The sequence below is a fragment of the Clupea harengus genome, chromosome 2 (genome assembly GCF_900700415.2).
Source record: "Clupea harengus chromosome 2, Ch_v2.0.2, whole genome shotgun sequence".
In the NCBI taxonomy this organism is placed as follows: domain Eukaryota; kingdom Metazoa; phylum Chordata; class Actinopteri; order Clupeiformes; family Clupeidae; genus Clupea; species Clupea harengus.
The window spans coordinates 25,840,028-25,862,259 of NC_045153.1; the positions used below are offsets into that span (position 1 = coordinate 25,840,028).

The 22,232-nt window shown below is 44.4% G+C and overlaps 2 protein-coding genes across 5 annotated transcripts in view; one reads left to right on the forward strand and one right to left on the reverse strand.

Annotated features, from left to right (window-relative positions):
- Positions 1–46: 46 nt before the first annotated feature.
- galnt3 (UDP-N-acetyl-alpha-D-galactosamine:polypeptide N-acetylgalactosaminyltransferase 3 (GalNAc-T3)) lies at positions 47–12,964 on the forward strand. The gene is made up of 12 exons (XM_031558451.1): positions 47–760; positions 1,594–1,842; positions 2,488–3,092; positions 3,945–4,117; positions 5,317–5,466; positions 5,825–6,059; positions 8,288–8,405; positions 9,132–9,332; positions 10,724–10,855; positions 11,179–11,280; positions 11,401–11,553; positions 12,052–12,964. Exons 3-12 carry the CDS (start codon positions 2,596–2,598, stop codon positions 12,163–12,165), a joined length of 1,875 nt encoding a protein of 624 aa, XP_031414311.1. The 5' UTR covers positions 47–760; positions 1,594–1,842; positions 2,488–2,595; the 3' UTR covers positions 12,166–12,964.
- Positions 12,965–14,267: 1,303 nt separating this feature from the next.
- Positions 14,268–22,232, reverse strand: part of csrnp3 (cysteine-serine-rich nuclear protein 3) — a 32,750-nt gene continuing 24,785 nt past the window's right edge. For all 4 annotated transcript variants that reach the window (XM_042710651.1, XM_031558465.2, XM_031558491.2 and 1 more), the window contains 3 exons: positions 20,930–21,189; positions 19,753–20,049; positions 14,268–17,599 (listed from right to left, as the gene is read on the reverse strand). In XM_042710651.1, coding sequence (XP_042566585.1) covers positions 16,349–17,599; positions 19,753–20,049; positions 20,930–21,189 — 1,808 coding nt within the window. In that variant the 3' untranslated portion in view covers positions 14,268–16,348. The remainder of the gene's footprint in view (positions 17,600–19,752; positions 20,050–20,929; positions 21,190–22,232) is intronic.

Here is a 22,232-nt window from a genome sequence, read left to right on the forward strand (position 1 = left end):
TTTTCTCTCAATTGAAGTGTACTATTTGTGTGCCCTTTGAAGCCAAGAACAACTGCTGTGTTGAGCAGGATGCAAGAGAAAAAAAAAACACTTAACTGTGGATTTGGCTTCCCTGAGTCCAATCAGGATAAAGTTGGTTAGAGTTTCTTCAGAAAGGAGGATGCCTCCCATTTTAATTAAACAAGGCTCTTGAACTGTGACTCCAGAGTAACCCCCCCTCCACAAGGAAGTGGGGACTTTTGAAGATTTGGATGAGTGCACCTATTGTCATTCTTGAGGAGATCACACAACATTTGCATACTAGTCCGCACACCAATTCATAAAAATCAGTATGTAAACTCACAACCTGCACTGAGAACAATGTTTAGCGTCCTGCTACAACATAAGTTAAAACGGTTGTTTGATACGAATACGAATTCATGAAATTATCGTAGTGGGATAACAAGATTTGATGGCTTCAGAAGCAGTCCAATGCCTGAGAACTAACAAATCCCCGGTTGCAGTTGTCATATCACTAAGCTTTCCTTACCCCCAGCACCACTGGGCGTCGATGTAGTTAGAGGTGTCCACAGAGACAGAGTGGGAAGTCACGGCGCTTTGTCTTCTACGTTATTGGTTTTAGATTTTCTGACAACTTTCTCTCGGACAACGATCACATGAGCTTCCCAATAGAGCTCGGACAAGTTTGAGAACAGCTGCATGTTGATGACACTGAGCAAACGCGAACATGGATGATCTGTCCACCAGTCCAACGTGTTCGGTAAGATGACTTTCCCCGTTGGAAGAGCTTGCCTCTCGCTAAATTTTAACTTGTGTCTCAGTAAATTCTCAGCAATGTCTGTAATATGAATTCTCCTGCCTTTAATTTTACACCACTCGGTGACTGTTTTTAGTTACTTTCATTCAACCCTTTGCTCTCACTTATGGCAATGATGAAGTCGATTTTATGACAAAAAGCTTCCTTTGCTCCCGAATCATAAAAGGTATTCAGATAAAATCTAGATGTGTTCCTTTTTCTGAAGCAATTCCATTTCTTAAGTAGGCTGTCTATTCCTCGAGTGGATGTCTTGAGGTACCGTACCTCAATTCGATGCGGTTCGAGAGCTGAGACATAACCTACTATTTGTATCCCAGCAACAGTTTCATTGAACGCATGGTTGAGCAAATCCTGTTACTATAAGAATTGACTGATACCACTATTATTAGGTCGGATATCCTGCAGAGTTGGGTGTTCTTGGTTATTGACCAGGAACAACGTGTGTATGCAAGTCAATATTTTATTATATACCCTACCTTTGATACGAGGACGTTTGAGAGGGTAGTGGCAATGCTTATTTCCAGTGAGAATGCCCTAAGGAACTACCCTGGTCTTGACACAGCAGTTTCCTGTAGGATTTTCAATTATTCCTGTTTGAGTGTTATCTGTTTCAAAGTTAAGGATACTTCACCTAATTCATTACAACTAGCCTACCAGAAATGGTCACAGACTAGAACTTTTTCAGACTAGGAGTTTTTTCAAGGAAAAAAGGCATTGAACTCTATATTTTTACAAGAAAGGCCCGCACATCACCAGAACCCTGTTATTACCTTCAGTAAATGAACAAGAGAGGTGGGCGACAGTCTACGCACGCGTGTCAACACGTCTCCACCCTCTACCTGAGAGAAGCACACCTGGATCCAACGAGACGGAAGTGCTGTGCAGAGACTTCTGAATCTGACTGTGAGGCTGGAATACTGTTCAGGAATGACATGTATCCCAACTGAGTCGTGATTGGGTTCCAAAGAGGAATGGAACTCGACTGGATTTCGACGAATTTGGTGACGATCCCGGACTTTCCAAAGGTTAATTAGCTTGGTTTTAATTTTAAAACATATTTGGTAAGATTTTACTAAGTTTACGAGTTGGAACAATTTGTTAGATTTGATGTTTAAAGGCGAGCTGCGCACTGATATCGCATGCTCAGCAACACATTAAGCCGGATGTGTGCTCTGCCTCTAAATGAACACCAGTCTGGGTGTTGCAATAGTCAAGAAGAGAGTAAATAGCTTGCGAGTGTTGTTCTTAGGGGAGGTTCAGTTGTTGACTTTTCAGGAGTGCTTCAATTGAATGTCATGTTGTTCAGAGCATCTTTTGCCATATCTATGCAGTATTTAATTCAAAACCAGTCTTAAAGAAAGATGTGGTTATTTCCTTTCAATAAACTAAAAATAAGTCTGCTCTGTGTAAATGTGAATAATTACTTATTTAAGGAATTATTTCTGTCATTCTTGGGGAGGCTTAAATATCAGTGTAAATGTTACTCTTGGATTAGAAGGATATTGAGGACAGTGGTTGAATGACTATATAGTTTGCTTGTACTGTTACCTTAGAAATGTTCAGGAATTGGATTTTTATATTAATCCTTTTTAAAACAAAGAATGTAACTGAGATTGAGGTTTCAAGCATATACACACATACTTCACTATATTCCTTTTATTCTTTTAAAGGTCTACCCAGCAGTGATGTTTCTGACCAGGTTTAATTCTGGCAAAAGTGTGTCTTCAACATTCTAAGAGGACCTTTTGTCATTTGTCCGGGACATTACCAAGCTAAGAATGAACGGCTTTCATAGAATACTACGGCGGAGATTACACCCATGGAAACTGGTCATTGTGGCCCTCATTTTTGTCACATTTCTGTTCCTTATACAACGGGAGGTGGTCAGCCAGGGTCCCCAGGAAGAGCCATGGCTTAAGGATATTGTGGTCAAGCGGGACGCTGTGCTGGGAATGGTCATGGGAGCGGTTAATAACTTAAGGGACTCCATGCCAAAGATGCAGATTAAAGCTCCCGTCCGTCAACCTGAGGTAGCAGGTGGGCAGTCATGTTTGCCTGGGTACTACACTGCTGCTGAACTCAGGCCTGCCCTTGAGCGCCCAGCCCAGGACCCCAGCGCACCGGGAGCATCGGGGAAGTCCTTCCACACAGAGAACCTGGGACCAGCTGATCAGAAGGAGAAGGAAAGGGGAGAGGGGAAGCACTGCTTCAACCTCTACGCCAGTGATCGCATCTCTCTCAGTCGAGACCTCGGACCAGATACCAGACCCCCAGAGTATGTTTTTCTTTCTGTCAAACTCACTCACTCACTCAATTGATCTTTCACTCATATCAGCTATTTCTAGGCAAAGCAAATCTTGTTGAACACCATGTCTCATTCACAGAGATAGTTCAGTTGCTTTGAAGAAACAATTTATACAAAATGTTATATTAGTATAGACAATATGTTGATATATATATGACCAGTGTATTCTTATTGAACGAAAGTGTGTTATACTTTGTTTGACCTTTTCATGTAGTTGTCAAAGATCTAGCAGTAGAACCTGAAAAATATCAGAAGGATGCTCGAAGTGAAAATGCAGCGCCATCTAGTGGATCAAAACAGGCTGGTGTCTCAGGAAGCGGAATATCATTCATAATTTGCAATGAGAATCTTTGTGGGCACCTTCTACAGTGTAGAACTTCGACACATGAAAAGAACATGTATCAAAGAACAGTAAAAACGCTGCATATATCTGCCTCCAACAGAAATAAATGTGCAACCCAAACATGTCTCTGATGTTTGTCTGCAGTTACATAAGAAATTTCACTGAAAACCACAGACGGACTGTCCTGAAACATAGTTTCAGCATGCCAGACCAGTGAATCTGGCTGATCTAAGAGAAAAACGCTGTTTAGCTTGGCTAATTGAACAAGTCTGTTCTCGTTCCTGTGATTTTTTTTAATGGGCATAATTTACACCACAGTTGCCGCCGTTTTATTTGAGAATTGGATTGTTAAAGGATGTCATAGTAGGAGCACTGCGATGAAAAGCAAAGCCAAGCTTCAGCCCAGATGTTTAAGATGGCTGTGAATGAAAAGACAACCCTTTGTCATGTCTCCCCCCACCCCCATCACCCCTCCCAAGGTGCATCGAGCAGAAGTTCAAGCGCTGCCCTCCGCTGATGACCACCACTGTGATCATCGTGTTTCACAACGAGGCCTGGAGCACGTTGCTGAGGACGGTCTACAGCGTGCTCCACACTTCCCCGGCCATCTTCCTCAAGGAGATCATCCTGGTGGACGACGCCAGCGAGGACGGTGAGGTGGGGGTGGGGTGGGGGTGGGTGGGATGGGGGCGTTGTGAAGGCAGTCAGTCAGGCAGGCGGTTGGGAAGTCGGCCTGCGGGAGACGGACCACCCTGCCTTAGCTCTGCTTACAGCCAGCCCACTGGGCGGCCCGCTCGCTCGGGGCCGTGCCACGGAGCATGCAGACATGTGTCTGGGGCCCTGGCTGCTTGTGAAGGAGCAGTGGTGGTTGGGGTTAGAGCAGGAAGCATGTCTCCTTTGGAGAATGCTTTTACTGAGAGGGGGCAAGGCTGTGACCAGTTAGAGTGTGTCTGTGTCTGTGTGTGTGTGTGTGTGTGTGTGTGTGTGTGTGTGTGTGTGTGTGTGTGTGTGTGTGTGTGTGTGTGTGTGTGTGTGTGTGTGTGTGTGTGTGTGAGAGAGAGTATGTGAGTGAGAGTTAAGGAGAGAGAGAGAAAAAGAAAGACAGAGGATAAAAGAGAGATAGAGATTATGAGGATGAGGAAGAGCGAGTGTGTTTTGAGTGGTGTGTGAGGGAGTTATGAGTCAGACTTTACGGCTGTAAATAGGCTCCCAGGCGGAGAGACTAAATGAGTTTGCACAGCCTGCAGTATGGGTCTAGCCCACACTCATTTGGAAACAATAGCCCTGCTATTAGCACTGAGTATTAAAACTATTGGATGACTCTCCTGCAGGAGAAACTGGTCAGACATAGTTGGCAGCAGGCCATGTCAAGAATGAAAGCAATGTCTCTCTCTCTCTCTCTCTCTCTCTCTCTCTCTCTCTCTCTCTCTCTCTCTCTCTCTCTCGCTCACCCCCCTCTCTTCTTTCTCTTCTCTCCCCACTGTGTCATTTACTTTCCTCCATTCTTTTCCCTGCCTCTCTCCGGGTCAACTTCCAAAGAATGCAGCCAGACCTACAGTAACATAGGGCTCATTCCACAAAGGACTACTGCAATTCAGTTGAGCAAAGAAAGATTTCAGCTGACTAACACATTTGTAATGGGAGGTTGTGTTGCTCAACACTGGCCTGTTAGGGATGAAATTTATGAGGGGCATGAGTAAACTGACATCCCAGAACAATAACGTGCAGTGTGCAAAGGCAACGTTTCACAGAAGTGATTTACTCTGAATGGAGCATACCACGGAGACCATGCTTTCAATGGGCCTGTCTCACAGTGTGCCTTCGTGTCTGCTGCTGCTGCTGTCTCCGCAGAGAGGCTGAGAGAGGAGCTGGACGAGTACCTGAAGAGGCTGCACATCGTGCGCGTGGTGCGCCAGCGCGAGAGGAAGGGCCTGATCACCGCCCGACTGCTGGGAGCTTCGGTGGCCACCGGGGACACACTCACCTTCCTTGATGCCCACTGTGAGTGGCCCTCTTTCGTAGGACTGACGCCATAGGCTTCTTGTGCTAAAGACATACCCATCCTCATATGCACTCTCATGTCTCACTTATCTAGTGCAAAGTGCAAAGCATTGCCAATAGCATGCAAAGGCTCAAAGTTATTGGTCCTATTCGCTATTGAGAACAGATATTGGTCCTAGCAATTGGGAATATATTGGTCCTAAAGCTATTGAGAACAGACCATTCTTCCTTTTTTTAATCTTTTTGTATTCTATTTATCTTTTGATGGCTTTTCTTAGCTGCAGGCATCTTATGTGGGTGTGTAGACAGATAGGGCTGATGTGTGGTGGGTAATAATGGCTGTGCACCATCGGAACAGGCGAGTGCTTCAATGGCTGGCTGGAGCCCTTACTGGCCAGGATAGCGGAGAACTACACGGCCGTGGTGAGCCCTGACATCACCACCATTCATCTGGATACGTTCGAGTTCATGAAGCCTTCCCCATATGGGCAGAACCACAACCGAGGGAACTTTGACTGGGGTTTGTCTTTTGGCTGGGAGTCCTTACCTGACCATGAGAAACAGAGGAGAAAAGATGAGACTTATCCCATCAGGTGAACATCTGAGCCCATCTTTGTAAAGCATCTTAAGGCTAAAAGTAGCTCCTAATTAGCAGAATTCCTCAAAATAAAGAGTGTGTCAGTCTTAACTTTCTTTTTTTTTTACTAAAATAATTTACAAAGCCAACTTAGCTCGAAAAGTAGCCCCTAAGTCTGGGAGGACCAAGAAGTAGTCGAGAGGACTCCTAACTCATAAGACCAACTCCTAAATGATGGAAAATGGCTGTATCTATCATTCCACAGCGCAATGTTTTGGAATGCAAATGCAGAATCACTTAAAAACTATACCATCTCAATCAGGGCCGGTGCTCTAGGGAGTGCAGGGGATAGAGACGGAACTGGGCCCAGTATTAAAGGGCCCCTAAAATAGAATTATATCGTTCAAGTCTTGACCGTAGGAAAGCTCTCTGCTAAATGAACTAATTCAGTGCTTTAAGGCAGGGACAGAAAGTGTGTATTACCACATTGTCATGTTATCTGGGGACTATTTGCTTCACCCTTTGCTCAACTTAATGATTAATTGTCTGCAGAAGTTAATAAAGTTCTGAAGGAAAACACACTCTGTGACCCATTTTGAATGATTCCCACCAGTTGGGAAAGACTGTTTTAGGGTGTCTTAGCGTGTAACAAAATACGTACAAAAACAAATCGTGTTTAAAAAATAAAAACCGAAAGAACATAAACAGCACCTGGAGAACACAACAAGGGAGGCAGGAAACACAGAGGGCCCTTATTTTCATTGATGGCAACAAGCAAAGTCAGTCACGCATGAACTAAAGCTATTTGCGCTTAGAATCCTGCTAATGGTATTAAATTAGAAAAAAAAATGTAGTCAAGTTATTGATTTAGCTTCAGTTCACGCACTTCTTTGCTCGCTGTCCGCACATTCCACTGTTTCATCGTCTGATCAGGGCCGGCCCTGACAGTGTTGGAGCCCTAGGTGAGCGTTTCCATGACACCCCCACTGTTAGCCTGATGATACTGATCCCGAAACTGATGTGTGCTGCTCAACACAAACATGGACTCACAACATGCATGTTGTATTTGCATGTCTTGATATACATGTGCGTATCATAATAATTGTGTTTTATTGCATGATGTCATTTCCTCAGTTATTGTTTGCCATAGAGTTGTGTGCTAATGTATCTGTGAACTAGGGACACAGGCTAGTATTACATACCTCTCATCGTTGAAATGACAGAAACTCAAGTTAGTAGCCAATTTGTTTATGAAGGTGTAAGCCATGACGTAATCGACATCCCTCAAATTCTTCAAACTTTCTTCAGAAGAGATGGGATGCACACTCAGCAGAGAGGCTATGCATTTGAGGGGTCTGACCTCAGAGCCAAAGCTTCAGACCCCCAGTTTCAGGCCAGTGGCATTGAACGCATGTGCAGTAGGACATTGGGTTAAAGGTGCAGTCTGCGATTCAGGCGAAAGGTGGTTGATATTTGAGCTCAACACAAAATCCAATTACACCCCTCCCCTCCGTGCCCCTGAAGCAACATGTTGATTGGCTAGAATTGTTTATTACTCGGCCCGTGCCAATATGTTTGTTTTCTATTTATGGAGCCAGGACCGTAGGCTACAAACACCTTCGTTTTTTGACCGCACATAAATAGTGACAAAGTGATTCGAATGTCAGACTTTACCTTTAACTAAATTTACTAATGCGTTGAAAATGTATGATGTTTGTTGCACGGATTGCACTGCAGACAGACATTATTGGCTATGCATAGCATTGGATTGTTTTGATTGGCTAAAGCTCAGCAGCAGAGTAGAAAGGCAAGACAAGTGTATACACTTCCCATTGGGATTGTGGGTAGCGTATTCCATTATAATTTATTTTGTAGCCTGTCATGTTTATTTATTTATCGTTCTTTGCGGTAGACTATGAAGTGCATACCTGTCAACCAATCGCAGAGGTCGTGCATGAGAGTTGGCGTTAGTCGTAGCAACGGAGTCTTTCTCTTCTCTTAGGCGTTCTTGATGTTCCTTAGTGAAAGTTGGCCTCTGCAGCTTTGGATTTAGGGCAAGACTTTTTGTTATAAAAGTTTACTGCAACTTACACACAAAAAAAATCAGTACTATGCTAAGACTCAGTGTAGTTGTTAGGAAGGACATATTTTTGGCCATATTTTTTTCTATTTATTATTTATTTATTTATTTTTAGAACTTAAGGTCACCTGAAATGATCCCAACGCATCCATTTGAATTTGCAGAACCCCAACATTTGCCGGAGGGCTGTTCTCCATCTCAAAGGACTATTTCTACCACATTGGGAGTTATGATGAGGAGATGGAAATCTGGGGAGGAGAGAATATTGAGATGTCCTTCAGGGTATGTTTGTAATATGAATTCCTTTTCATCTGGGAGCACTATGACAGATTGTGCCTACTCGTATGAGCAACTCTGTGGCAGATGCAGTAGTGACACTGCCGTTGTTTTTTTTTGTTGCCATGCACTTCTTCCATAGTGATATCATGTGATTGCTGATACTTGTTATAACACCAGAGGAAGAAAGTAGAGGAGAGTTGGACTGTTAAGGGTTTCCAAGACAACCAGGCATCAAGACCGTCCGCCGATCATTAAAAAACAATAAATTACTTGCAAGATATATAATGATAGATAATGTCCAGGCTGCATATAAGGACACTACTGCTCATTAAAGATGCAGTCTGCAAATCGGTTTCGTGAAAGGTTGTTGATATTTGAGCTCAATAGCCAACCATGACACCCTTCCCCTCTGTGCTCCTGTAGTGCCATGTTGATTGGCTGGGATTGTGTATGGCTTGGTCCAAGCCACAATCTTTTTTTCCCCATTTACAGAGCCAGAGCTGTGTACAAACACCAGAGACAGCTCAAGGCCTGTGAGCAGCAATTCGCTGAATTTTTTTATTTTAAAAAGTGTATTGCTTCTTTTAAGGGAAAGTATGCTGAAAGGCCAGTTGAGCCATATTGTTCGCATCCTTGTAAATGTGCTGTGGCTCTGTATTTTTTTTTATGATGATGTGCCCTTTGGAAAGCATTCATCACCTGATCACCCTTGCTGCTGCTCCCTTGCAGGTGTGGCAGTGCGGTGGCCAGCTGGAGATCATCCCCTGCTCCATCGTGGGTCACGTCTTCCGCACCAAAAGCCCCCACACCTTCCCCAAGGGCACCCAGGTCATCGCTCGCAACCAGGTGCGTCTGGCCGAGGTCTGGATGGATAGCTACAAGGAGATCTTCTACCGAAGAAACCAGCAGGCCGCCCAGATGGCCAAGGAAGTATGTTTACATTGTTTTTCTGCAAAGCTTCTTTGAAGCCTGCTGATTCCACAGGACATTAAGTGCTCACTTCAAGCCAAAACATTTAGAGTTGTTATTTTGTCTTCTAAATGAGAGATGAGCTGGTGAAACAAGCTTGGTTCTGTCATCATTGTAGCCATTTGGTACACATTTGGTACAGTTGACACTTATTTTTTTTCTACACGGCATTGTGCTCAAGCCCACAGTTTGTGCAGCCACACACTGGGCTCCAATAGCCTTATTTTGTCTGGACAAAGTCTGAGCTGAGCTCACCAACACAGACCATTCTGTTCAGATTCTTTTTAATGTATGTTCGATCCCTCAGGCGAGTAGTCTTTTCAATGTTTTTCCCTAGCCTTCGGGGTGCACACCGCCGTGAAACGGATAGGGCCGTAGCCGAGAAATGCTCAGGGCATTAACGTGAGATGGAAACATTCAGTTAATAAACTGGTGCCATTGTTTCCAAAAGCACTTGCACTCTGTTGTGAATGTGAGAACACAAGGCCACCTTTGACTGGGACAGGGGACGTGACTTAAGTGACAGCTGACCGGGGAAACCGAGGGGGATTGCTCTTGCAGGTTTCTCAGTAGCTGCCGAATGGCCAACGACGCCGTGGAATGCGCATGCAACTGGAGCAGGGCCAAGGAATGCTTGTGTGCACAAATGCCACTCAAACTCAGTCCCACCACTGTTCCCAGGCCAGTTGTTGGTCACAGAAGGGGGGCTCCAAATCCCCTCCCTCACGCTGATCTTGCATAGTTCTCAAAGATTTATCAGTGTAAGCTGAGGATCAAATCTCAGCCTTATTGTAACTTATACTATTTGACAGTTACAGTAGACTCTTTATTTTTTGATGACTAGATTGGAGATTTGCATTTTTTTTTGGAAACATACGCCACAACGTCTATATATAACGCCATGTTATTATTTAATTAGCATCTTTTGATTAAGATCAGCAGTGATCGGCAATGTAAAGAGCTAGCCGTATGCTTTCCATACATTTACATAATTGCTGCGGCAGTTGCTATTGCTCACATGATTCATGAGGTATAAATATGCTTGTCTTTTTCTGCCTGGAGGACATTATTGAATGAAATGCAGCTGAGAGAGGGGTTGCTTTGGTTGGCCTGGACGTAGACCACATTAAACTAGACTGCCTGTGGGGGAAAGGAGAGGGGGGTGGGATGTGGTGGAGTGGTGATGGAACCTTCCCTACAGCTTTAGAGAGAGAGAAACTGAGAGAGTGGGGAAGACAGAGAGAGAGAGTGAAGGACAGAAGGGGTGGGAGAGAGAACAGTGGTGCGGGGGGGGGGGGGGTGAGTGTGACCTGTAATGGGAGTCCTCGCTCAGATTGTGATTGTTTCCACAGAAGTCGTTTGGCGAAGTCTCGCGACGTGTGGACCTCCGGGAGCGGCTGCAGTGCAAGAGCTTCTCCTGGTATTTGAAAAACGTCTACCCCGAGGTGTTCATGCCAGATCTCAATCCCCTCCACTTTGGCGCAGTAAGTCCATCAACTCTCCGCTCTCTCTCTCTTTCTCTCTCTCTCTCTCTCTCTCTCTCTCTCTGTCTTTGTGTCTTAACCCAACCACAGCCAGCTCCATCTGGCCATTTTGGTTTTGCGCTGAGCATCTCCAGAGAGTCCATGAGTCTGTCTCGGCATGGCGAGCGGCCTGACTGACTGAGTGCTCCCTGCCACCCCGGCCACAAGGCGCTCCAGTGTTTGAACAGCTTGTGTGTTACTGGAACCCATTTCCACTGACTCTTACCCCACTTTCCTCTCCTCCTCCTCCTCCTCTTTCTTTCCCTCTCCCCCATTTCCTCTAGGTGAAGAATGTGGGCAAAGACTCCTGTCTGGATGCCGGAGAGAACAACGAGGGAGGGAAGCCACTGATCATGTACCCCTGCCACGGCATGGGTGGCAACCAGGTCTGCAAGGCCATAACCTATTACCCAATGGCTCGAGATGTGTTTGGCTTCTTTAGGAGTGGAGAGTACCGCCGTTTAGAGAAAGTATTCCATAAAACTCCTTTTGTTTGCCTCCTGTAGTACTTTGAGTTCTCGACGCGGCGCGAGGTCCGGCACAACATTCAGAAAGAGCTGTGTTTGCATGGGACCGAGCGCACCGTCAAACTGGAGGAGTGCCAGTATAAAGGTCACAGCACATTTGTGGGAGGAGAGCAGAAGTGGGAATTTAAGGAGGTAAATAGCTTGACACACACACACAGACACACATACAGACACACACACACACAGATGATTTCCCCCAGTTTACCTCCGTCAGCAGCTATATGAGCTGTATTGTTACACCCCCATTTCTCAGAGTCTCTGGACAGCCCTTTGTGGTCAGTTGGGTGGTATTGCCACAGTCTGTAACCTTTGTTGCACACATAAGGCTGGAGCTGTAGACAAACACAGTACTCACTGCACTCATTCTCCAAAATCATATCCCACTTTTGTCTTTTAAAAGGTCTGACATTACATGCTCTACCATTTAAAAAATGTATATTATAAATTATATATATATATATTGTTTTAGTCATGTAGTCACTGGTTGAGTTCTGGTTGATGGTGTGTTACTCAATGTAAACAGTTCCCTTTATTACGCTTATAGGCTAATTCTGGACCATAACACTTATTATGTATTCATGAGTCGTATTGCTAATGGATAATTTCCTCTCCTCTTTTCATGCTGTCCAGAATCAGTTGTTCTTCCACACTGGATGGAACCTGTGTTTAAGTGCAAGGTATGAACACCCATCTCTGGTGCCCTGCAACCCTGCTGACCGATACCAGCTGTGGCTCTTCACCTGAACACTCTGACACACTCAGCAACATGTTGAGGTCTCTAGACGTGCCAGCACAAGTCACTGTGGATGAACATTTGAACTGTAGATTCAGATTTTTTATTTATTTTTTATATATATTGAATTACTGCTGCTGGATAGTTGAACCTACAAAAACTCTAATATGAACTCAAAACGTGCCTCGAGGGAGGATGCACAGAGTGTAAGCTGGAACTGAACTGAGCTTGATTGAAGACTGACTTACTCTTTCTTTCTTCCTTTTTTTTCTTTCTTTCTTTCTTATGCTCTTTTTTTTTACCATTTTGTACTTTTGTACAACACATTGTTTTTAATGAAGTTCGTGAAGTTTTAGGAGTTGAGCTCAAACTCGTGAAAACCCTTCATTATGTTTTCAATATCCCACTTTCTGTGTGTTTGAAGATGTTTCCAGAGTCCGTTTTGGTGAAATCCCCCTTATTAAGTTTTTAAGACTGAATACATTCTTTGTAGAAAACAACCTTTTAAGGATAGGGAATCTCAAATTTAAACCATGTGTTATACTAATTTGTGCGAATCACCAAAGATTACTTTCAAGTGTTGATAAAAGAGCATTTCATTTTGACGTTGTGTATGTATGTAGGTGGCAGATGGGAATACTTCCATAAGTAAATGGAGGTTAGCATGATGTGGACCGACCCTCACGCACAGTTTACAGTATACATGCTGTTGACTGTCATTGTCCCATTTCTTTTCTTTTTTTTTTAGGTGGGGTATATGTTTAACTATCTGAGATTGAGATTTTAGTAAAATATTTTTAAGAAAAAAAATGTTTACTTTCTCTGGACTTATTTTGGAGTCTGAAAGGTCGTGCACTCTTTTCTATGTAAGCTTTGTAGCAGTATTCAGCCTGTTCCGTTCTAAGTGGAACATATTATCATTTGTCTCTAGAGAGTTACGATGAATTTTTAAATAAACAGAAAGATGAGATGTACGAGATAAAGCCTGACACATAACATGAGCCATGTTATGTGTCAGGTTTTATCTCGTACATCTCATCTTTCTGTTTATTTAAATAAGAGTCACGCAAAAAGTTAGCTATCTGGGCTGTGATTATAGCGCAAGAGTATGTTCAACAAGTTCAGTCATGTCGATGCTTTTCCATAAATGTCTACCCTCACTGATAGCAATAATGTAACTGCCCTGTTGAGCGGAAATAATGTGCTTATCAGACATGCATGCGAAATCGTTTTTACCTCGTGGATTGCGTTCAGAGTGTGAGAGTGAAGTCCTGTGATTAAACTAAACAAGTCACGATTGACCCCCTGGTGACCTGAGGCCCGTGGTGAACGACAGCCGTGCTGCAATCAAAAACAACAACACGGCGCCCACAGCTCCGCATCTGCTCATGAAGACATACAGGTTGTGACTCCGGAGACATGCAGACACAAACACGTATTAAGCACTGAATAAATTACCGTCGTCTGAGAGTGAGTACTTAAAATGCCTATAGTTTTATTTAAGCAAAATACTTAGTTGTCCATGTGAGAAGATAAATGGATCAAGCTAATTCCTTTGGCCTGATTCTTGTCAGATGATCCACCCAGTTATACGTGTTTCTTACAATCAATATCGCTTCCAGTGACTGTCACTCAGGCAGTCAATGTAATAATGTGTCAAGTCCACTGACAGCCGACAGTGCTGCCCTTTTTGCTGTGTCGTTTTTACATTTCAACAGCAGAGGGCGCTCTGGTAAATATCTTTATTGGCAGTTGCTGTGATTGAAACCCATGTAGCTGCAGCCTTGATCATTCCAGAGGCAAATGAATAATGCAACAAAATAAATAATGGATTTTAGGTTATGTCTCCTAGCAAATAAATTACTTAACGCAATATGACATAGTGTTAAATAGTTTGGTGATCTATTGTATTTCTCTGAATAAGTAATTAGACTATTAAACTAATGCAGGCTATTGTTTAATTTTGCGACTATACTTCTTGTATGGTGTAGAAATGCACTGCAAGAAGACAGAAGTACACAACATGATTAACTGTATTAATGTATTCATCACATGAATGTGTCCTGCACAGTGATATCTAATGATTTATTCTCTTCATAAGACAATAACTACATTTAAGAAAGAAATGTTTTTTATTCAATTACATACAGTTTCAGTAAACCACAATAAATACACATTTCGTTGGATCATTCATAATAAATACCAAAAACAAACAAACACAGCAGAGTTACTAACTTGGATACGATGTCAATGAGTGTGTAGCCTGTGCTAGAAGGCTTTGGCACTAAGCAAACCCCCAGGCACTGTGTGCCTGATAGCTATACAATATCATACACTCAAACGCTGATGCTGCTGCGGAGGCAATGGAAAGCCTGAAGAACACACAGGAGTTTCAGTCAAGCGGCAAATAACAGCAAACCGAGTTGACGGAGCAACAGAAGAAGAAGAAGAAAAAGCAAGGCATTCTGTTCTTAATGTGCTACTGTACTGCAGTCAAGGCAATCATCTAGAAGGAAACACACAATAATTCCCTTTTCAATGCAGAACACAACACCTTACTATGATGTAATGAGTGACGTAAACGTAGTTATCGTAAAAACCTTCTTTTCTTTTCTTTTTTTTTATGAAAAAAAAATGTAATTATTTCCAGATGAGTATAGCTACAGTAGGTATTTGTCACGACACTGTTACTCGATAGTGGCTCTGTTTGTTTTGTAGTGATCTGCAGAGCCGGAGAGAGAGCATTTGATTGTCCAGTCTTGAGAGCCTATCAAGAGACTATTGTCTAAATGAGCCACCACTGTTGAGGAGGGGAGATGAGATGTGATTGAGATGAGAACCAAACGAGATGCATAGTGGAGCATTTCGCTTCATAAACTGCACAGATGCTCTGTGATGGCTGCATCTGTGACCTCAAATGCCTTCGTTTCGGGGCCCATATGCTTTTCCTCCCACACTCTATTGCACTTCACGTTCTGATTAGTGTTAACAGAAACCCTCTGTCTCGATACAGGACCTGTTGTTAAACTGTGAATAAACTCAGATATTATATTTACTGTTGAAATCATTTTCAATATCATTTCACACAGAGGTAACTCTCATAATTTGTAGCCTATCCTACTCTTTATTGTATTCTAAACCTCTAACCTGAAGCAGCGTCCTCCTTCTTAACCTCCTGCAGTTCTTTGTTCACATACAATTTGCTTCACAGTTTCTCTGCTTTACAATACTATTATAATTCTGAATTGACACGAGGTTAAATTAGACGCATTTCAAAGTGCATTTGAGAGGAAATCCCTGTATACACCATCAAGTAATTCCACCTCGGCACTCTCATGTCTTCGACGACACTGTTCCCAAGCCTAGTACTTCCTTTGAGCTCACGGGCTTAAAGCGCAACAAAACAAATAGATGGCACAACAAAAAGGGAATAAAATGAAGTCACACTCTGATCAAACCCTCAGATATGTTTTCAAGATCAGTAATGGCGTCTGTCTCCCGTTCGAAAGTGCAATTTATGTACGATGAGTTTACTCTTTTGTTTTGCGTTTTTTTTTTTTGTGTGTGTTTGGTATGTTCAGTAACACAAGGTGGAAAGGTTACATTTTCAGAGCGTAGTGTCATGCTTTTACATACGCACTTAAAGCATGATTTACATATGTAACGGCGTGATTTTTTAAAGCGGTACATTAATGCAGTTTTTTAATACAAAAACAACATTTGCCAACAAAAAGCTAAAAAAATGACATGCTTTATCAAAACAATTATAAGTATACACATACTTCAGACCATATTAAACTGCGACAATCTTTTTTTTTTTGCACTATCGACACACAGACATAGAAAAGTTCTACCCACAATATCAGCTGAAAACTAGAACTTTTACTTCTGAAATTACATTGCACGGGCCTAAAGCTTACAGTTTTTCTTGAGTGCTTTCATTTTGCAGCTTTCACTTCTTTGCCAGTTTTCCCTGGGTCGTTGAAAAGTCGTATATTTTATATTTATAGACCCACTGCCCATCGCGCAATATGGGCATAAGTGTTTCAAACCAAAGTATCAATGTGCAAGTTATTTGCTTGTTACCTGTCGAACAAGCGAAAACGAATGTTCATAAATTCTGACATCCCTATGAAACGATATATATATATATATATATATCAATGAAAGCCATTCTAAAACTGACCGTGTCTACTAAACTGGGGTCACCTCCTGAAGACTCTCTAGCAAAGGAGGTCCCTTGGTGGTGTCTGGTAGCTCTGGCACCTCCGGCAGACTGTGCGCAACCTCCGAGCTGAGTGGCTCCGGCCCAAAGCAGGTTCCGTTCGTGGCGTAGTGGTCATGTCCGTTATTGTTCAGGTAGTTCTGAAAGTCCATCTGCATGAGCTGTCCTGACTGGTCGCCGAAAGCTGCTTTGACTGGAGGGCTTTTGTCCTGCTCTGAGGCACAGCAGGAGATGACTGTGGAGGAGGCCCCGTTGGACAGCGTGGTGAGCCGGCGGTTGTTGGCGTACGGCTCGTCCGACTGCGGCGTGTAGTCTGTGTACTGCACCCCGTTGCCGTTGGTGATCCTGTCCTGGAATGCGGGCGATTCTTGGTAGGCCTCCTGATTGGCTGGAGCTTTTGTCACTGCAGCGCTCTCCATCTGATAGTAATCCGCTGCGGGGCTCAGGAAGTATGCGTTGCCAGTAGTGTGGCTATCCTGCGCCGTGGTGCCGTTTGTGTAGCATTGAGCTTCCAGATGAGTGACAGGCGTGGTGGTGTTGGAGTTAGTGTTGCTGTTGGCATTAGCATTGAAGTTGTTGTTGTTGGTGGTGGTGTTGGCGGCGGTGGTGTTGGTGGCGGTGGCGGTAGTGTTGGTTGCATTGGTGCTGCTCAGCCCATTCTGGAAGTCTTCCGGCTTCGCCTCCTCCTCTTCCTCCTCCTCATCCTCATCGTCCTCCTCTTCATCCTCATCCTCCTCCTCCTCTGAGTCACTGGCGGCGAGGCTCTGTGTGCTGGAGTCGGACAGGCCGCTGCACAAGCTGCTGTTCTCTGACTCTTCCTCCTCATCATCTTCCTCATTCTCATCTTCGTCCTCCTCTTCATCATCCTCCTCCTCCTCTTCTTCCTCATCCTCCAGCCCTTCGTCTATTTCCTCGGCGGCCTGTAAGTGCATGATGGCCGTCTGCTGGGCGGACTCGGACAGGGAGTACTCAAGGCCGTGCTGCGTCTGAACCAGGGCGCTGCAGTGGCCGTTGCCCTCGCCGTGGTAACCCTGCTGCTGCGCCGTCTGTTGCGGTTGCTGCTGCTGCTGTTGTTGCTGCTCACGGCTCTTCTCCAGCTCCAGCTTCATGATGGTGTGTAAGAAGTGGGTGCGCACGCGGATGGGGTTGAACTCGATGCGGCCCGTGGCGTTGCTGCAGCCCTCCTTGGTGCAGCCGCAGGGGAAGGACATGCGATCCACCTGGACAGAACGAAACCGCAAGCGTTAAAGGAGTAACACGTCCAATGGACAGAAATGAAGAAATGCTCAGGTAAACTAGAGGCACACCTTGAGCTGCTAAGAACAAAACAAAGAATGTGAAAGCTGAAAAAAGGATTAATTTATTATGGCTTTGCAAGAGGTCTGCAGGGAAGGATATGGACTTTACACACATGAAATGTACAAAATGGCTTTGTAGAGCAAACTTATATATAGAAGATAGATATGTTCCCACACCACACTGTATTTTATACCAAACCCACCACCAACCATGAATAAAGGTCTGTGCATATGATCACTGTAGGTATAACCACCTGTTCACACCCATCCACAAATAGTTGAAGTCCTGTGGGTGTGTACATGCATGAGTGAATATTTGTGTGAATTGAATCTCCTTGTATGTGTGTGTGTGTGTGTGTGTGTGTGTGTGTGTGTGTTTGCACAGTGACTTTCAATTTATTTAACACCCCTGAAATCATCACCATTTTCACAATTACAAAAAATACACAATTACAAAATTTCCCAATCAGGATATTTATTGTTAACATTTAAGCTCTAGTATTTTTTCTAAGGCAAAATATACTACTTACTATATACTACTATTCAATCCCGATGCTTTTGAGTTCCAGATTAAGACAGATGTCAAGTTATTCACAAATGCTACAGAGATTTATTTGACCATAACTGATCATAATTAGGTACTACCTATGAGTGGTTAAAGTAGAGATATACTTCTGGATATAAAAATCACTCTGTCAAAGGGTCATCCACCGGGTTGTGAAATAACAAAGAAATAACAGAGGCAATGAAGACTAAAGAGTCAAGGTGATTGAAATGCTTAAGTGAGGAAAAGACTCCCATGTTGAGCACCATTTAATCCATGTGAACAAAGTGGAAGTTGAGGTGGTGAAGTGGAATTCGTGATGGATGACACCACTGTCCACACATCACCCTTAACATCTCTAAAGTTCAGTGGCAGTGCTGGCGTAGGAGTCCACAGTCTTAAGAGCTATCCATAAAACTGGACTCTACTTGAGGGGGGCCAAAAAAACATTGTCACAGAGGATCCACATGTTTGGAGGCTGCCTAAGATATGGGAAACGGTTTTTATGGTCATGAGACCAGAATAGAGCTTTTTGGCCAATCCTCAAAGCACTATATGTGGCATAAATCTAACACTTTCAATGCCTCAACAAACACCAGCCCAATTGTGAAATATGGCTATGGGGATATTACCCGACTGCAGGAACTGGGGAACCTTTTAGATATGAAGGGAGGATGAATGGAAATAAAATGTACACAATATCACAAAAAACCTGTTGCAGTCTGTTGTAAAACTAAGGCCTTGGGAGAGGGATTACCTACCAGTAGGACAAATGTCGAATGCACAAGGCTAAGGCAACACTGGAGTGGCTCAAAAACAGTAAAGTGAATATTCTACAATGGCTCAATCAAAGCACTGATTAAAATCCTACTGAGAATCTGTGGCTCTCAGTCCAGGACCACCATCCCATCAACCTGTGTTCAACATAATTTCTACCAAAAAGAACAATGTGCAAAGCTGGTACTGTCTCACTTCAAAAGACTTAAGGCTGCCATTGCAGCAGAGGGGTTCTTTATGAAGTATTAATGTATAGGGCTTAAACACTTAAGCAAGCAGAATATTTCAATTATTTATATTTTTTATTTATTTATATTTCATTTTAGTAGACCAACAACTTATTTAGCCTTTAGAAACAAGCTCCAGCATTAGGGTTCACAATGACAATACTGATTGGGAAAATCTGAGTAAGTATCTTTTGTAAAACAGAAAATGGTGATGACTTTCAGGGGGGTTTGATACTTTTGCAAGCCACTGTATGTGAGCGAGACAGAGAACATAGTGTGCGTAGACCTGTGTGTTCTGTGGCATGTGTACCTGAGCGAGACGGAGAACATAGTGTGTGTAGTATACATGTGTGTTCTGTGGCATGTGTACCTGAGCGAGACGGAGAACATAGTGTGTGTAGTATACATGTGTGTTCTGTGTCATGTGTACCTGAGTGAGACGGAGAACATAGTGTGCGTAGACCTGTGTGTTCTGTGGAGAACATAGTGTGCGTATACATGTGTGTTCTGTGGCATGTTCTGTGTACCTGGCACTTGATCCCCGCCATGCTGCAGGCGCAGGTCTCTGGGTCGCAGAAGACCCTGCAGTCGCAGCCGCAGTCCTCCCTGGAGACACGGATGGCGCGCAGCTCGTGCTTCTCCTCCACGTCGATCTTCTTCACGCCCGACGACCGCAGCAGCGCCCGGCGCTTCTTGGTGGTCAGCGGCTGCAGGAAGAAGTACTCGTCCACCTCCGTGTTGTCCAGGTCCAGGTCGTCGTCCGAGATATCGTCCAGTGTCAGTGCACTGGCCTCTTCAGACTCCGCTGAACCGTTGTTTGTCAGCTGGGGGGTGGGGGGGTACAAAAATGACACGGAAACTTAAGAGGATCAAATCCAGTCAGGCGGAAGAACTTAAGCCTCTGGGAAGTGTGTGTGTGTGTGTGTGTGTGGGGGGGGGGGGGTCTGTGTGACTGTGTGCGTGTGACAAGTTTTGAAAAGAGGATGTCCAATGATATTAAATATGTCACTTTGGCTGGAGATCTACTGCAACAGCCCCGAGCTTGGCATGGCAAGAGTCTTGAGTAAATCCTCACTCGGCACTGTATCCACAAATTGTACTACACAGAACCAGAAGAGAAGCACTTTACCTCATTAAACCCTATTGGAAACTATCACCTACTCTGCATAATTGAAGCCACACGGTGAATCATCTAATCACCACAAGTTGAACATGAAAGCATATGAAATATCCATGTGCCCACCTTAGTCAATGAGTCATGCCTCTGATTTCAAATGGAAAGCTGGAGATAATTCAAAGCTAGCGGTAATGCACTTATGCTCACTTGAAACAATTGCTGTGGAAGCATGAGCGATTTCTGTGTTACCTTGGGTTGAGGGATTGGAATGGAAAATGAATCATGTTGGTGGTTAGATAAGGCCGTACTCTATAATTCCCCCCAAAAAATAAACTAGCCTTCAAAAAATATATAAATACTGTATGAGTGTTTTTCATCTTGTTCTTGCTGCTGAACGCTAATACATAACCTAAATAAGTAATTCTGTGGCACTGCTTAGCTGCGTGAATTGCATCAATGTGAAAGACTGACATGACACGAGCTTTTCATAAAATAAAAAACTGTCTGCTAAATAAACAAACCTAAATGTATACACAAGGCTACATTTGACTATGCTGAGTCACAATGGTGTGTTTCCCCCATCTTACCCGCAGCTTGATGGAGTTGAGCTTCTCCTCCTTCAGGTGGTCCCTGAGCATGTCGCGGTGGATGCGCTCCTGCTCCAGGGCGTATTCACCCAGGGTGTACTGGCGCACGCAGCTGTGCCTGCTGGACATGCCCAGGGTGCTGCCCCCCTGGCTGGGCACGCTGGTGAAGCCCTGCCGCCGGCTGAAGTAGTAGACGGTCACCGTCTCGAAGTGAACCCGCCGTGTCCTCATGCGCTTCTCCCGCTTCAGGATGGAGGCGGCTGCAGGGTGTGGGGAGAGGGTGGGAGGGGGGATAGATGGAGGGAAAGAGAGGAGAAAAGGAAGAAAGAGAGGAGGGTTCATTATTTATTTAGGTAATCATTTTTTCTCTCTCTCTCTGTCTGCTCGCTCCTAATGAGCTTGGCGGCCAGAGAGCGTGGAGGGTGGTGATTGCTTCTGCTGGTTTACATCGCTGTTTGATTTACTGCTACGTGTAGGTGAGGCGAGCCCCTCGGCAACAGACAGGAGGCCTGGCCGCGAAACCTCTCAGGTCAGCCCTTCTCTGTGTCTCTGTGACTGGAGTGGAGCTAGAGATCAATCTGTGGTGACAATATCGGCGCCAGTGTGCCTTTTATCCGTTAGCTTTCAAACGCACACCAGGGGCTGGAGATAGGAGGTGAGGGGGGGTGGGATCTTTATTTGCCTCTGGAAGCGGGATTAAATCGGCGTGGAGCATCGAGCACTCATACACACCCCCCCCCACACACACACACACACACACACACATCTGCAGGCTCTCCCACCACTACCCCGTACTTCTCCGCCCGTGTCAGGCACACGGGAGCCATCTGTCTCCAGCAGCTCAACCCCCCACCCCACCCCACCCCACCCCACCCCGTGCCATAAGGACCATGCGTTTCATTACAGTCATTAGAGGGCCCCCTCTTTCGGAGCCTGGAGCCTGGGGGGAATGGCCGACGGCTGCATCCATCAGAAACACTTAGCGCCGCTGAGGACACAACATCCACATCAGAGAAGCAGCAATCATCAGATTTGTTATATGGCCACGTTACGACAAGCAACATGGCGACATCCACACAGGTTGATGAATGACCATCTTTGCTCTTGTAGGAAAGTGCGATCTATTTTACTGGGAGATATTCCACTCAGCTGGTTGTTTGGCTTCTTCTTTTTTTTCCTGGCATATGGAGGAAATAAACTCCAAATCATTTTTAATGAAGTAACCTTGTGTGGAGAACTCTGGAAATATGAAATGAAGAGGAGGTGTGGAGCTGTTAAATTTACGAGGCTGCCATAACTGCAG